The 18,259-nt window shown below is 35.1% G+C and overlaps 1 protein-coding gene across 2 annotated transcripts; it reads left to right on the top strand.

Annotated features, from left to right (window-relative positions):
* Positions 1 to 15,015: 15,015 nt before the first annotated feature.
* Positions 15,016 to 17,108, top strand: LOC128242727 (protein PIF-like). Of its 2 annotated transcripts, none has more exons than XM_052959993.1 (2): positions 15,016 to 15,131; positions 15,580 to 17,108. In XM_052959993.1, the coding sequence occupies exon 2, from the start codon at positions 15,590 to 15,592 to the stop codon at positions 16,850 to 16,852; it is 1,263 nt and encodes a 420-aa protein (XP_052815953.1). In that variant the 5' UTR covers positions 15,016 to 15,131; positions 15,580 to 15,589; the 3' UTR covers positions 16,853 to 17,108. The 2 variants fall into 2 exon arrangements, with proteins under 2 accessions (XP_052815953.1, XP_052815952.1); XM_052959992.1 differs by lacking the exon at positions 15,016 to 15,131 and adding an exon at positions 15,138 to 15,332.
* The last annotated feature ends 1,151 nt before the right edge of the window (positions 17,109 to 18,259 follow it).

Below are 18,259 nucleotides of genomic sequence, written 5' to 3'. Positions count from 1 at the left end.
ATCCACAGAACGTTTATTTGTTAAGGGTAAGTGTATTGAGCCTTAAGTAGCTCACAGTTTATGTTGACGGATATTTGATAAGGATCTGCAGCATATTAAAATGGCTTTCTTGTCTGAGCTTATCATAAAGCGCAGTTAAAGTGTTCTTGGTTAGCTTTGATCGATTGGGCGTTGTTCATCGGTTTTCGGTTATCGTCAAGTTCAATATTCCGTCACCTTATTTCCATGTTTCCTCATTTCCATCCTTATTTTCATGTAACCTTATTTCCATGTCGTTTTTGGCCGTTTCTTCGAAAATCGTGATTAAAATCTAAATTATTTCTTTTCAACTTTAGTATGATCGTTCATTGACGGCGCTTTGAAATTACAAGTACGTCCATCAGTAAAAGTATCATTATATGGTCAAATATGGACTAACTTGCAGGCGCGTAGCTGACTGTACGCAAATACGCAGTTGCGTAATGAAATTTTGATAGGGGGTAGGGGTGAAGGGGTTATGCATCGACCTGCGTAATCCCAAATTGGCCCTAGCTACGCGCCTGATTTTATTTTGCCAATTTGTCGATTTTCCTTTTATAACACTCTAACAATGCCACATAGAACTTATTAAAAATGCGTGCGTTTCAATTCTAGCTCTTGCAATAAAACGTTTATTACTGGGTCATTCTAAGAAAGTACTTGAACACTTGATTTTTTCTTTCTCTGTCTTGCGCGAAGCTTAGTAAATCTGTTTGATTTTTGTGGGCATTTTAAGTTGAAATGGAAGTCACACGTCAAATTGTAATATGTTATCGAGCCCTTTAGGGAACAAATCAATCTCCTAATACCAATAATGCTGCAAGTTATAAAAAAAACAATCAGACACGGATAAAAAGTATTAAAGTTTAGTATAAACAACAAGGTTCAATATCCTAATGCTGAACAACTTTTGTTTACAATCCAGATGACACAAGCGTTGGTTAAGTTATGTTACTTTTTCATATATAGGTCGAGGTTGATTATGGGTCATGTCTGGGTCAACCAATGTAGGTCATGAGGTCAACAGTTCATTAACCTGCAGTAACACAATCAAGGTTATATGTTAGACCAAATACTGATACAAATATCAAAATGATTGTAAATTATATATAGGCTATTTCCCGGAGAATGGGGATATTATGATTCTTCTAGTCCTTGAAACTTGAACCTTAAAGTCTTAGCAAGACAGTGAAAAAATCGTTAGCGTCGTTCATGTGTATTAACAGTTTGAGATATTCACAGAAGACTTCATAAAACATAAAATCAATAAAAAGTAAATATAATAACTAGTCAAGGTGTATATTTATCTCTCGAAAATGGTGATGTCCTTTGATTAACTAATGATGGTGTTTTGTTGTTGTTGTTTTTGTGTTGTTGTTGTTGTTTTTGCTTGTTTTTTTTTGTTTTGTTTTTTTTTTTTTTTTTTGGGGGGGGGGGGGTCATATCACAAAAACATCGTCAATAGAGCAAATAAAAATTACCTTTGTTTACATTTTATTCGTTTACAATTATTCACGGAATATTGGCACCATATGTGTCTCTACAGACAGTCTAGACCATAGAGTCCCCCTGTTGGACGGACACATACTAGAAGACCACCCAAACCGTTTGAACATGCAAAAGTTACCGTCGATAAATTTGAATGTTACAACAATGCATCGGGCTGATTATGCAACTGTTCTGTTTTGTTAGAATATAACTTAGGGTTTTAAACAGAACTGGCTACTTCAGAAGAAAGGGATACATTGAAGCGGACTATGGTGGGAAAACAATATGATATTGACAGAAAATATTAAGATTTGTGTTTATTCGAAGTAATATTCGGTTTCAACTGCCAACTATGTAAAGTGTGTACGTATCTATAAGCTTATTATGAGTTTTAATCAAAACAAATAAGATATTTGACAGTATAAAGCGTTTGATTATATGAAGACAGAAGGGTTCCCGAACTGCTCTCCTTGAGGCAGATGGGAGCTACCAAAAGAGGACAGGGTGCAGCACCATTCCGTTACTCTTGACCTAATAACTGAACTACAAATTTGCGATGGTGAAATGGATCCTATACATTCCTATTATATTATTCAAACTTCTATCAAATAATGATTAATTAACTGCCATCAACCGAAACTATTGATTCTATTTTAGGTGATGCTGTGTTGGGAGCCATCAACAACCGCGACACTAGACCGGAAGTTTCGTGCAAATTTTTTATAGAACCCGAGACACCATGCCGGACAGTAGTCGTTGTTTATCATCAGAATACACGATACAAAACCGGACGTTGCGAATTGTGATCAAGCAGAACCCGTGACACAAGACCGGAAGTTGAGCATCATGTGCATATTTTATCAAGCAGAGACCGCGTGACAAGACCGGTATTTAGCTGAGAACCCACCGTAATACCAGACCCGAAGCTTCGTATAACTATTAAACAAACATCGCAAAGCCGGACCGGAAGCTCCGTACTGAGATGCAGCCTCATCCGTGATACCAAACCGGAAGTTCCGTACAGGAATTTAACAGAAACCATGATATAAGAGCGGAAGCTCCGTAGTTAAATGCAGCATCACCTATATTAACAAACCGGAAGCTCCATAGTGTGATAAAGCAGACGATCCGTAACATGAACAGAAGTTCAACAATATTATATGAATTATGATTGTGATTAACACTACATTGTTATGTCATGATTTGTCTATATTTTGCATTTGACAGTCACAGACACGTGTTTTCAATAGTATGTATATTTTTGTACCAGATTCACCATTTAACATTGCTATCATATTTGACTGGCGTGGCCTTACAAGCTGGTCATATTGTCAGGCGTCGTTTGCGAACTCGCATATCTCTTTATATAAGATAATGTAATGTAACGTTCACTAAGCACTACAGCCAATTTAAAATAATCAAACATAAGTATTCATGCTATCATATTTGACTGGCGTGGCCTTACAAGCTGGTCATATTGTCAGGCGTCGTTTGCGAACTCGCATATCTCTTTATATAAGATAATGTAATGTAACGTACACTAAGCACAACAGCCAATTTAAAATAATCAAACATAAGTATTCAATATCTTACTTAAGCAATATTGCATTATCAACAGTAGTGCATGTAATGAGTTGATATAAGTACTTAGCCAGCTGTCCATATAACACATCGCATGTAGCTATAATTATTTCGAAGAATGAAATGAAGGATTAGTTTAATTTCAGAAATATTTATATCAAAACCTCAGAGGTTTTGACCTTTTAAGTTAATATGATCCTTAATAGTTCTGTCCCACCTTCATTCTTGAACACTTCTCAATGCTACTTATTGAAACTCTGGAACATTTTATACGGGCTTTTAAACTTAGACCAAGATCATTGTTAAGCAAGATATCATTGATATCGCTAGATTTACGTTCCCTAATTTGGTTCAACAGTACTGATGAAAACAACAATTCAAGCACGCATTTAGTTGAACTTTTTATGCATGTTAAAACATAACCTGAATCAAACATAAGATGCATGTATTAAGTGGCTGATAAGTACCCTGACACTGGAAACTTCTACATTTGTCCTGGTGAACGAAACAAACATTGACCGAAAGTGTGCAGAATCTAATTAACGCATAGGCAATCTTGGAATTCTTCGCAAAAGATGTCCTTTGAATGACCAAACTTCTAACATATCAAAGGATATGTTGTGACGCTCAGAATCCATTACCTTCTATTAAGAAGTGTGGAGCAATTTTACCGCTACAAAAAACAAGAAGTTGCAAGCAATTTTTTAAGAGAATTCGAAACACATGTCCAGACATTAGGCGTTGAAAATCATCAGAATACACGATTCCAAACCGGACGCCGAGTGTTGTGATCCAGCAGAACCATTGACACCAGACCGGAAACTGCGCATCATGATCCAGCGCACCATGCATTTTTAACCAAGTGAGATAGTGGCACTCACGTTACACTACCAGACCAGACAATATGTTTAGTTATCAAGCAGACACCACGCGACAAGACCGGAACCTTCGTATTGAGCTATAGAACTAATCGTGATACCAGACCCAAAGCTGAGTATAACTATCAAACAAACATTGCATATCTGGACCGGAAGATCCGTATTGATTTGCAGCCTCATTCTTGATACCAAACCGGAAGTTTCATACAGGGACTATGCAGAAACCATGGTATCAGACCGGAAGAGCTCCGTATTGAGATGCAGCATCACCTATTTTTCTAAACCGGAAGTTCCGTTTAGTGATAAGGCAGTCTATTTTTATAATTTGACATTCACGGAAACCTGTTCTAAATGGTGTGGCTATTTTTATTCCTGATTCACCATTTAAAATTAATAGCATATGTGATTGACGTAGTCGTATCATTGCAGACACGAGCGGGTCATATTGTCCGGCGTCGACGTCCTAGTCTGCGAAATCGCTTATCCGGTCTCTTGATATAAGATATTGTAATGAAACGTTATACTTAGAACTGAAACCAGTTTAATGTAATCATACATAAGTATTCAATATGCAATATCGCATAATCAACACCAGTGAGTTGATATTATTTACTTTGACATACTGTACAAATTTCGATCAAGTTTGATCATTTTGCTAACAGTATCTGCCTTCAAACTCTACCAGCAGTCTATATAACGATTTTTATATTAACCAATGAATAACGAAGAATGAAATCAAGAAGGAGTCTTATTTCTGTAATATTCGTTTCAAACAGGTGTTGGCCTTTAAGTAAAAATTAGCCTTAATATATCTGTCCCACCTTCATTCTTGAACACTGGTTAATGTTACTAATTGAAACTCTACAACATTGCATACGGGCTTTAAAGCTTAGACCAAGCTCATCGTTCAGTAAGGTACCATTGATAGCGCAAGGGTTTAGTGTGATAGAACATAGAAAATTCCAAACCTCAGGCACGCTGAATAGCCGGTAACTCGGAAAGCCTCGTTACATGACATCGTATGTGCCCTCGCGTCTGAATTTTCTATGTTGACCGGAAGCACATGTCAGATATTATTGGTCCGTACAACGTCGAGGCTCCGACTTTAGCCCGAATTTGAATTATGGAAGGCGCCGATGTCATCAAAGTCCAATGTCGTTTCAACGTCGGGTGTTTAGCAGGAACCTGCAGCCAATTAAGTGTATGAACCATAGCTATGTTGTACATACGTTATCTTTTGGCCAAATGGAAAATAATGGGTAAACTTTGACCAAACCAAGGCGACACTCGTATTTGTGAAAATGACGGTTTGACCTAAAATTCGTGACAATATTGAAAATACGTGATCATTGAATATGTTTAGGATTTTTGAAAAAGGAATGCCTGCTAGGAGAGGTTTGCGGTGTTGTCATTAGTGTCTTGGAGCAGTTATTATAATCAAATCGAGATCATTGTTGGGAATTTTGCGGCATGAAACCACATTTCACTTGTTGTGTGGCTGCTGCAAACGTCTCACCGTAGTTACCACAAATTAATCTAATTATTTTCTGGTCTTTACGGTTTATCAAATGTGAGTTTTAATTCTTGAAAAAGGAAAAAAGCAGGGAGTAAATCCTAACCGAAGATAAATGCAACATTGTCAACGAGGACAAATGCAACATTGTCAACGGGATAAATGCAACATTGTCAAAGGAAATAAAGCAACATTGTTAACGGGGATAAATGCAACATTGTAAATGGAGATATATGTAACATTGTAAACTGGGGATTGCAACATTGTCAACGGGGATAAATACATCATTGTAAACGGGGATATATGCAACATTGTAAACGGGGATATATGCAACATTGTCAACAGAGATAAATGCAACATTTGCAACGGGGATATATGCAATATTGTCAACAGTGATAAATGCAAAATTGTCAACAGGGATAAATTCAACATTGTCAACGGGGATAGATGCATCATTATAAACAGGGATATTTTTAACATTGTCAACGGGGATATATGTAACATTGTCAAAGGGGAAATATGAAACATTGTCAACGGGGATATATGTAACATTGTTAACGGGGATAAATGCAACTTTGTCAACGGGGATAAATGCAACATTGTCAACAGTGATAGATGCAACATTGTCAAAAGTGATAGATGAAACATTGTAAATAGGAATAAATGTCACATTGTTAACGGGGATAAATGCATCATTGTAAACGGGCAAATTTTTAACATTTTCAACAAGAATAAATGCAACATTGTCAACGGGGATATATGCAACATTGTCAACGGCAATAAATGCAAAATTGTCAACAGGGATAAATGCATATTGGCAACGGGGATATACGTAATATTGTCAACGGGGATATGTGTAACATTGTCAACGGGTGTATATGCAACATTGTCAACGAGGATATATATGCAACAATGTCAACAGGGATAAATACAACATTTTCAACGTGTATAGATGTTACATTATAAAAGGGCATTTTTTTACATTGTCAACAAGAATTTATGCACCATTTACAATGTGGATGAAAGAAACATTGTCAACAGGGATGTTATGCAACATTGTAAACGAGAATAAAAACAACATTGTCAACTAGGATATTGTTTTCAAAATGTTTTAACTTAACTGCATCTTGTGGAAAACGCCGACAGCTCAGCTAAAATGTTTTCAAAATTGTAAAACATCCTGCTTTTACATTTGCATCGTGATATGATCTGCATAACAATGTGTTCAAATGATATCTGTCGTTAAATTGAAATTATATATATTTCACAGATTGTAATTGTAAGCAGTTGTGACTAGCCAGTGTCTGTTATCAGCAATAAGACTATGGTTTCCTCCATTTACGTCGTGTATGATTTCCATGTTATTATTCATGTTGTAATGTACTCTGAAAAAACACACGAAATATATCCCGCAGAAATGTGATTCGGATGGTGAGCAAACGGTTTATCTCAGAAATATTGAAATTCTACCATTCGAAGGAAACTTTTATATATGCAAACTACATATATCAAAGAAATAACGATTTTTTAGCCAGTATGACAAACCATGACCATTTTTAACAACAAGACAATGGCGGTTTATTTATAGAAAGTTTTTTGCCAAAGAACATTTCCGCTCTCGGGCAAATGCTATCGTCCTGTTCAAGATTGTCCACAAACATGGCGCTTCCTTAAAGATTGTCATATTTCATCTGAATTCGAGAAACCATCCAGTTGCTTTGTTCGTTTATATGAAAATTTATCTTCGACTTTTTTAGATGTGTTAGACACGCAACCCAGAGATATCATTGCCGACAGATTTTAAAAGTACAAATGGAAACATTATATGTGACATTGTACCGCTCAAATAAATAGGAGTGGGCAAAAAATCCGTAGTATAGTATTTTTTCATGTAAAATGCATCAAACCAAGTGGGAAATTGACATCATAAATTGCTGGCCTTAATATATGGATACTAGCTTGCATTTGACAGCTTAAATGGTGGAACCATATTTTGAGTTGAATTATCTCCAGTGGCGTATGCCTTAATGTTCTTATTGATCATTGGGTAGTCGTTATGTGACTGGAAATTGTAGTCACTTATATCTCATGTTCCTGTTGGCATTTAAGTACACTTTAGATCGACATGGGACATCCATAATGTGACTAGTGACGCAGTTGTACATTTTGATAACTTTAAAAGCAAACGAAAAAGTGGCCTAGGACAGTCTAATGATACAATAAAAACTACAAAAAGGGACAAACTTAGTCGCCTTTAAACATGTAATAAAAATATCGTTATAAGTAAATGTTGCGGTAAACGTCTTGGCATGGCCAGTGAAGAATCATTTAAATCTCACAGGTTTTAAAACGATTATGAGTCTACTCAGACAGTATATGATATATGTCTGAGGTGGTATTCAATATGCGACCTAAGTCTATCTTATGGTCAAACATCATTGACTGGAATCCATTCACTGTATATGCCCGTTATCTATATTGAGTAATCCGATTAGCTACACCGTTCCTATATATAGTTAAGATCAATATTGAATACCACCCCTGGTTTAAAATTCAGCTCCAACAGTTTAAGGATGTTCATACCTCAGATTTTCTGATGGAAAAACAACAATATTTCCTTGAACTGGCTGTCGTAGCCACAACAACTTTTTTCTTTTATTTAGAAGTTCAAAATAAAATAAAAAGAAATAAGTTATTATGCGGAAAGGTGCAGAAACCAAATAAAATTAAGAGCTTGGTTAAGGCTGCTCCATGGAATGAGTCCTTTCCAGGTCGGTATACTTGATGAACGCAGATACATTGTACCTTTATTTCTCACGAATGGAAAAATGAAAATAGCTAAATATAATACTAAAATTCATTTGGAACACAACATCATTTCGAAAGCTAATATTTGACCTAGTAGATCTTAGAATCTTAATTTATTTACAAATGCTAATGAATATAATGAAGAAGCTTCATTTATAACTATTCATAGACATGGACATAGCTAATGGAATTGACAATGTAATCTTTTAAACTTTGACTAAATTGCTAACAAAATTTACTACTACAACATTGAATGAATGACGTTTTCATTACTAAATTTTTCGTAGATAAAGGTTAAATGTAAGAGAATGACATTTTGGTGAAATGGCAAAGTCCGAATTATATATTTTTGAAAAAAAAAATATGTACATTCTTTCGTGTGCAAATTAATTTGAATATTATATAAATGTATGTGCTCGTGCTTGAATCGTTACCATTCTAAATGTAAATCTTAAAATTAAAGAAATATACAGGATTTTACAAATGCGCTTATAATTGCCACGTATATAAAGGAAGATAAAACCGTAATTCTAAAACAGTTCATTAAGAATTGAAAATACATCAATGAACCGCAGAAAAATAATATCCAATACTTATTATTACAACTATAAATAAGAAAATAAAAGATCATTTTTATTTTGCTTTTATCCAAGACCCGCAATTCATTACTCGATATTTCCAAGTAGCATGTAGCCTTCCCATGCGTATGAATATATCGTCGTCTAGGAGGCACGTGAAGCTAAATTTAGTATTAATGAGACCAGTAATGGCTGCCGACTCCGCATTTTCTCCCTTTTCGTAACGGACTTACAGCACTTTTCAAGTAAGATAATTATGTAAAGGCGATTTTTTTAAACTCTGGAATGTATTTTCCATTATTCCTTGCCTAAGACAATATGTTTACCATTAAACCTAGTGCCCTGCTGGTTATACTCATGAATAGTTGGCATGTCATTACTTTCAATAAGTTGTTGACCTAGATCTAAACTTTCATTTTTAATTTCATTTTTATTTAAGACTTAGGCAAATCAGCAAAAGAAGTGTTCAGCAGTTCTTCAATTTCAAAAGAAATCTCAGCAGCAGCAGCAGTTTCCTCAATCAATTCCGACAATAACAACTCAATACTGCCAAAAAGATCTTTAAAATAGTCAAAATCGGACAGATCATCCGCCATATTAACTCTGTGCTGCACACGAACATTCAGCGTCCAGTTCTCCGCAATCAATTTATTATCATAAATAATAAAACATAAAACCAGATCAATTTTTTAAAAGGTTTATTCTTCAGTTGTTGCTTTAATTTAACTCATTTTTTTTAAGAAGGAAAATACACATATTAAATGCGCTAACTAATGTACAAAAATTTCCTACTATGCCGTGACGTCATAGGTTATAAAACGAAAGTCGTCCTGTTATGAATATTAATAAGCTGATTTGCATACATAAATGTTTCATGGAGAAATGAATGAATGTCACATTGGCTGTTTTATCCAATGTAATTTAACTATTTACTCGCACCTGCTCAAAGTTGTAATTATTCAGCTATAACTCATGTGCACCTTATTAGGTTAAAAAAATGTTTATGTACATATTTGAGAAAAACAACCACACGGAAACGTTCTAGACGTCATGACGTTACCGCATGTAAGGTTTTTCTTATTTCATTGCTTCATTTCGATTAGACACTAATAGTTAACCATTTTAATATGTTCACAGAGGTAGGAGGGAGGGACAAACAAAAATGTATGTTACCAAAACAAGATTGAACATCTGCACAACACATTGGAGCATGGTAAGTAAATAATTAGAGGGAATTGAAGTTGTTTAAACCTTTTGCTTGCAAAATATTGGTGTTATATATATATGGGTACAAAAGTCCTGGATAAAAATCCTGCAATTTAGGCATTTATTTGATAATATTGATTGAACATTTTCAATTGTGTATGTAATGGTCATGCTGATTTGAGATGTTAATAATCGTGACTGAAGATGGAAAAAAGCATTATAACATAAGATGGTATTGAAAATGTACTATCTTAGAAAACCATTTACTATGCTTTAACTGTGTGTATCATTATAATGCTTTTTTTTAAATAACTACTGTTCATGGAATTGATTCATTTTTTGTCTGTCATGCTTCAAACAAAAATTGGTTTCAACTTAGTCTTGGCGCCTAATTTTGAAAGTAAATTTTAAAGTTCCTACACATCGATAACATAGCGTACATATGATCATACCGTTAACCAACTCTGTTAGCACAGTTTCTTAACGAACCTTTTTTTCAGGAAATGAATCTCTGTGTTGCATACCATTTTGTACCATTTCTGACAACGTCGCGTTGGTGTTACCAGAGCAAGCTGGTGGGCCGATTATGGATTATAGGTACTGCCGTTAGTTTGAAAGTGAAATTACGTCGGTATCGCTGGAAATTTATCGAATAGTTGACTGTTTTTAGTAACATCTACTATAATGATAACATTTTACGTGGAAAACATCTGCTTATTCAATTTTAACTTATTTAAACCCTGAAAAGGGTTTACCAATCGTTATAAGCCTTATATAACAGTTAACATGTTGGTGTTGGTTTTTGTTTTTGTTTTCATACGTATGTTTTTAATAATTCTAATATGCTTTTTTATCGGGAGAAAGTGTTATCAATCAAATTAAACTTTTAACAGAAACTAATTCGCTGCCAATGAGCAGGAACAATATGTGTCAATATGTCAGTTGAAATTGTATGCAAAATTAGTGAAATGACAGTTACATTAACTTTACGTCAAAGACGCAACACATTTAATTATGAGAAAATGAGAGTGACAGAAAAGGAATAACACAAAAACACAAATCCAAACAGTTTTATACAAACGCACTTCTAAGGACACATGAATAGAAACGGGCTTATTTCGTGTGGAACATCGTATATCATCCAAACAGCACACCGCGTTTTTGTCTGATCGACTTGCATTACTATACAGTATTATCTTAAATAATGTTCTATTCCGTGAATCTTTACATGGGTACGAAAATTGACTGTGTGTAACATGCGAAATGGGGTTTGGTTGTTTATAATCGCGTGATGCGATCCAGATCCGTTGTTTGGGCCCATATTGGCAAATGGAAAAATAAAGATGTCTGTGTGGTACAAAAGAGGGGTAACACCACTACCCTGTCATTTTAAATGCAGACGTTTCTCAAACCAACGTGCATGATCTATTAACTTTTCCACACGAAACAAGTTAATCTCAAGCATAAAAACCGCTTTATTTATCCAAATACACAAACACAATATCCCGAAAATATATTCGTGATTGAAAAAAACAAACAATTTCTACAAAATGCAAACATTCAAAAACAAAACAATAAAAGTACACAACCCCAGATCCTGGACTATAATAAAGTGCACGATCAAAGGCACCATATTTCAAAACCAAACGGTAAATGACATAAATATCAACACATCGTTGTTAGTAAATGTTCGTGAAACCGCCTTGGCACGGTCGGTGAAAACTTAAAAGCAACAATAAGGTATTTTAATAATTTTGTGAACGCTCCACGTCACATTTAGCCTCTCATGTATCAACGATGTGTTTGGATCAGACGGGTGTAGAACAGGACGTCAATAAACAAAAGATCACTGATATTCTAATGCAAAAACATAAAAAATGCATTCAATGTTTACGAGCGTTTAAGCTCAAACGTCCCTCAACATCTATCAAAACGTGCTCATTGAACACATTACCTTCAAAGGATCAAACATCTTACAGACACACGGATCAGTGCCAAGCTAACAAAAAAGAAGAGACACAAAGCTGCGAGCCAACAAACATTAATCAAATACCAAAGCAAAGATTACAAGGCAATCAAACCGATCTGTTAGTCTGTCTCTTTATTTAAGGAATGTGCATAAACAACAAATTGTGAAATACCTGCAAGTATGTGGGATTTTGGATTATATTCATACTTAGAGAGAAGGTCGTTATCCTTTTTGAGAATGTTGGACGGTGTTATTATTAAGTTGTGGTATTTAAATTCTTGGTTAGGATGTCATAATGCATAATATCGATTTTGAAACAATAAAATGCGTCTTTTTCGTGTTTTTGCTCTTGTTTTGTTTGTGGCTCCATAAGTGTCTATTCTTTCGGGCAGATGTTGTTTCTGAAATGATTTGAAATTGTAATGTATATAAATACTGACGAAAGGTACTTTACTCTTGTTAATCATCGAGATTTATATTTTATTACATATTGTTTCGTGATCAATGGTTAATGTTAAAACTGTATACACGGTATCTAACAATGAGTCTAGATGCAACCTCGAGACGCCGTTACAGACAAATGATTCAAGAGAAAATTTTGTGCCCATCATATATTTAAATATAAAGTTGTTGTTTTCTCACGATGCTTTCGAGAAATTGCGTTTGCAGTACCGTTCTATCGAAAGAACATTTGTTTGTGACTATAATTTTTAACTCTGTCGTTTAATGAATATTGTTCCAAATTACAACTTATCGAAGATAACATACGTGAGTAGTTTTTAGAGAGGATCCTTCTCAGTTTGACTGTGTGCATTTCTAACATAAGAGTAAATAAGTACGAAATGTTCTTTTACAGGGATTGGCCTTGCAGTCTCAAATTAAACAATGAAGTTAACGATGAACGTTGACGATGTACAGGCAGAAAAAGGGTTTCTTGCATTACGGACATGCGTTTTGGGGTTTTTATTGGGCCTGGAAATTTAAGTCTGACTCACCCAGGGCCAGAGGACTCACGTGCATCTACGCGCCGTTTCAGAATGATATTTTTATGGATATTGGTACTAAATTAAAAATAGAACGGTTTAGAAGAGCAGAGTCTGAACAATTTACATCAACAAAAATATTAATACAAAATTAAATGAAAACACCAAACTGGCGACGTCAATCGGGAACTATATGAAGTTCACTTCAAATACTGCGCGTTATGACGTTTGCGTCAAAAACAACTTTGATAGCGCAATTAAGTGGAATACCTAAAAACACCATTTACACCGTCGAAACTTTTACCGAACATTTTCGGTATACAAGAAAAAGTATCGTTCACATGTACGTGGGGCGGATGAAATAAAATAAAAATGGGTCATACCGTGCCGTAGCAACTGTATTTGTCGAAAGGTTACCACCCATGATATTTATTAAAATAAATAGTAATTATCTACTATGATTTTTCGAATAGCGAAGCAGATCAACCCACAAAAACGATATTTTTTTTTAGTATACTCACATTTACGGTTTGTTTACATTTTCGTCTGTTCCTCCCTTTGAAGAGTTATTACGTACGAAGCTTTCGTAGGAAGTTTTTGTTAAAATTAGTATATATGATACACCGTCTTGTAGCGCTAAGTAGGAATACGGAGTGAACTGGAAGAAGGTTCCAGTCGGTCTACAAATACTCAACCTCACGTCTCAAAGGTTAAGAATATAAGGTATAAGCCATCAACTACAAGACAACAAAGTTTCAAGCGAAAGACTTATCAAATAACTACTCATCGGCCAGTTAGAGAAACCACATGTAAATGCATGAAACTTTTAACAAATCTAGTATATAAGTATGAAACATAATACCAAGTGTAAATCAATGCTTTCTCTTTAAGAAATATGACACGCCACTGAGGGTCTTATGGCATTAAAGGACCGGTCAGTCAGCCCTAGAAGGTGTATATGGACCGGACCAGCCAAAAACATGATATGGACCGCTGACGTCATAAAAACTAGATTTTTATTAAAATACATTGATATACGGATCGATCAACTTTATATACCCAAAAAGGAATACATTTGTGTAAGGTACAATATTTCAAAATAATTGAAAAAGGAATAAAGGAACTGAAATTGTTTCGGGAAGAAATAAATTCATAGATTTGAATGTGTTCAACAAAAAATATCATTGAAAGTGTTCAAGGGCATTGACCTGAATACACCACTGACGGTTAACGACATGGTTCCGATTGATGCTTTGAATTTAGGAACATTATTTCGTTCAGACTCAAAAAGAATAAGAAATATATTCCGTGACTTCAACTATGTCCTTTCTCAAATTTGATGTTTGCATGTCGAATAAATGATCGCTAATCACATCTATAAAATCACTTGGCATTTAGTATGAGCCTTTTTTGCGATGGTAAATTACATCAAACACGAGAAAGCTCTATACAATCTCTCAACATCTTGAAAGACTACTAACAAACATACATAGGCCTTCAAATGAGTGTATTCGTTTGATTTTTTCCGGCTATAAAGGCAATGATTAGATGGAAATAAATGTGTCTCATTTTCACGAAGCGTATAGTCATTGTTTATGTTAATCGTTTAAATACTAAGCTCATGAATATTTTTCAATTTCTTTATTTTTTTCCCAAAACTGATACGTCATGATTAAAACTTTTAAGACATGATGTAGTTTTCTTCTCTTCACAAGTCACAGATTCAATTCTTACATTAATTCGTCATCATGAATGATGACGGAAAAATACAAACATTGATTTATAACATATGGGGACAATGCGTCTTAATTATTTTGATATATTTTTTATATAAAAGCATAATGTATCGTGCTGTATTAATCTTAAACCACTACTTTAGAAAAGTAAGTGAACAAAACATTTCAAAAATAGAAATATCAATCATTGTTTTTTCTACACATTTATGCATGCATCTAAAAATTTACCTATTGTTTGTACTACAATTAATTTATCTGTAAAACTGTCTTTAATCATTGAAACGAGTTATTTCATGTGGAATAAGCTGATGCAAATGAACTTTTGATAAACGTTAGTGGTTAAATATAAGCCGTTTGGGACGAAAGAGTTATGGTAAATGATTTTTAAATACAAATTCATTAAACAAGATAAATGGAAATTATTGTATTGTATGGACACATCAACAGAAGAACTAAAAGTGTCGAACTAGACACACTTTTATCTTATGTGTTGAACATACTAATCAATATTAATATAATAGAGAGCTATTTTCGAAAATCATTGGAAGAACAAGAAATTAGCATCGGAATTCGAGTGAGTAACGATTTTTTCTAAATAAATATATATAATATTCTTTCCTGGTTTCTTATTAGACTAAGCACTTTATGATTAATCAGTTCACTGAATATAGCATGTATTCATTTTCTGCATGTTTTTTTTATTATATCTGCATACATGTTTAATAGTATGCAATTCAGTATGATGAAATCAAACCGTTTTAATACCATATATCGTGATTGCTCGATAACCACATTCGTAAAAATGTTATATTATTTTTCAGTTATGATAAGATGACGTCATCAAATAGTGTGCACATTTTGTTTGTGCTTGCGGTTGCAAGAGTGGTTCCCGGTCAAATATACAACGCCGATTGTGACGAAAATACTGTTAAATTACGAGCCGGATATAAAGAGCACCCGACAGACTGTAGCAAATATATCCGGTGCCTTCTTAACGAAGAGGGCCAATATGCTGGCAAAGTGAGAGCATGTGGATATGGGACATATTGGAACCAAACATTTTTGACATGTATCTTAGCAAAAGACACTGTCTGCAAACATGATGTATGTTATCAACAGCCGGACGGAAACCGAAGAAAACTGCATGGTAATTGTAGAGGTTTCTACGAGTGCCAGGGAAATTCGTCTAAACCAAGATGTTGTCCTCTTGGACAATATTTTCATGACAGTCTCGTATGTATAAACAATACGGTAGATATCGCGTGTAATCAACGTTGCTCAGAGAACGTTCTGTACACACATACAAATGATCCATTTGGTGAATCTATCGGAGGTCCACTGACTCAACCGTCTCCTAGCCAAGGCGAAACAGGTTGGCGTGAGAATTCGGGTATCAATAGGCAAACACCAGTAGACCGTACGGTTAAAAGCGATGCCAATTCAGATACAGGCGACCTTAATGTTAAACCTATTGTCAGCAGTGTTAAAACGAACCAAGTTCAGACATCAATTTGTACGCCGATAATCCACCTGCCATTTACGCTTGACGACAAAGATCAGTCCGGCAACGCGTATCAAATTATCAATCACAATGTAATAGTTCAAAATGGTAAGGCCATTTTCAATGGAAAAGATAACTTTCTTAGCATTCCGATATTCCCAAGCTTAAATATAACAACTAGTTTAGCGATAAAGGTTATCTACAGTTCCGACCATGAATCGATCCCCAGGAATCGTTTGAGGACAATATTCTCCAATGACGGATGCAACGAAGTGCCAAGCGTTTACATGTATGAGAATTTGCAATACATTTTCGGTGGTGTCGGTACACAACCAGATGCAGACATGTCGGAAGACACACAAGTTCAACAACGTAATCACCCTACAGGCCAGCAGAGTTCGACCAAAGACGTCATGTACATATTCCATGATGGGGAATTCACTCTTATAAATGGAAATAGGTCCCAATTTATTACTGCGAAAGGAAATCTCAACAAAATAGCATGTCCTCTGAGGATTGGTTACGGTGCCGATATACTGCCTTTTAAAGGAGAAATAGACGAATTTACTGTTTATATGTGCCAAGATGTTTAATTGCTGCATTGTTTGATTGTTAGTTTTCTCGACAAACGCTTAAGTGCTTGGATAGAGATTGTGTCGTTCTTTTAAAATGTACCAACAACATTGTTGTTTAATTCATGTTCTTTTGAGAGGGCTTGATCTTGAGTATTCCTGTAGATAGTAAAATGTTGAAATTGTGCAGTTTTGTGTTGTTGTGCAATTTTTCTGGTTTGTGATTGCTTGTTATTGTGTTTTATGTCTTTGTCATTAAACGGGATTGATGTTTAAACTTTCGACTCCTGTGCTTGTTACCTCTTTACAACAGAGTCTTCCAACATCAAACGATTGGAAGTACTTCTGCGCCAGGAAAGGGTTGTAGCGCTTGGGGCGATTGTTGTGGACCTCTAGGAAAGGCCACATCATTGGCACCATCAACTAGAGCTGCTGGACGTGGTTTTGTCCCTAGTGCACGAGAAACATACAGTCACTGCTGAGGGATGAGCAATGACGATGGGACGGAGGATTATCTGGTTTTGTTGCACTATGCCTGGAAGTACCTGAAGAAGGACCAACCAGTGTATCTCCACAGCTTTACTGGAGACAGCTATGCCCTTGACAATTGGCAACAAGTATCTAGCCGTCTTCATTGTGGGTTCACGGCTCTGACATAGAGCTTCATTGCAGACCAGAAGCAAGAACAGAAGAAGGTCCACCTCAGTTCCATGCTGCTGGAAACGGATGCACCGTATTTTCCACCGAAGGGAGAACGGATATCCGCGCAGGACAGCGCATATCGTGAGCAAGATATATGGAATGCCGACAGTAGATCTTCTTCAAGCTACGGTGGAAATGGTCGGAGGCTGTTTTGCTAGGGAAAGTAGCGATGAGGAGTATGGACAAATGGATCAAAGCTGATAAAGACGCATTACTCGATTAATAATAAAAAGGGCAAGAGGAAAATGGTATTTTTACCAGTTTCCTGTTATTGGAAACAAACATAGCAAAAAATCAATTCAATTAAAAAATTAAAGGAGGAAAAGAAAGAATGGTAGTTTTTACCAGTTCTCTTTAATAGAAAACAAACAAAAAGCCACTCAATTAAAAATAAAAAGAGAAAATTGGTATTTTTTTACCTATTCTCTTTAATTCATGGTATTTTTTTTCCATTATAGAATTGGAATACAAACAAAAAGTAAGATCAATCAAAATTAATCAAAAAGTCTTGAAAAATGTTCCATTCCATTATCTCCAAGAAAAGTTTTTTCTTACCATAACTTGAACAATAGTTGTATTTTTTACTGCTTAATACTAATGCTGAAGCTGAAGGCTTACCAATACAGGAATTCATCTCTTGCCATTCTCATTTCCAATTACTACATTATTAAGCAATATTTAAGGGGTCACAACATCTTAAAACATCATTTAAGGGGTCACAACATG

Source organism: Mya arenaria, chromosome 8, assembly GCF_026914265.1.
Source record: "Mya arenaria isolate MELC-2E11 chromosome 8, ASM2691426v1".
Lineage (NCBI taxonomy): Eukaryota > Metazoa > Mollusca > Bivalvia > Myida > Myidae > Mya > Mya arenaria.
This window is presented reverse-complemented; position numbering and strand designations above follow the sequence as displayed.

Excerpts from the sequence above, each read along its gene's own strand:
- LOC128242727 (XM_052959993.1), top strand. The coding sequence starts at position 15,590 with ATGACGTCATCAAATAGTGTGCACATTTTGTTTGTGCTTGCGGTTGCA.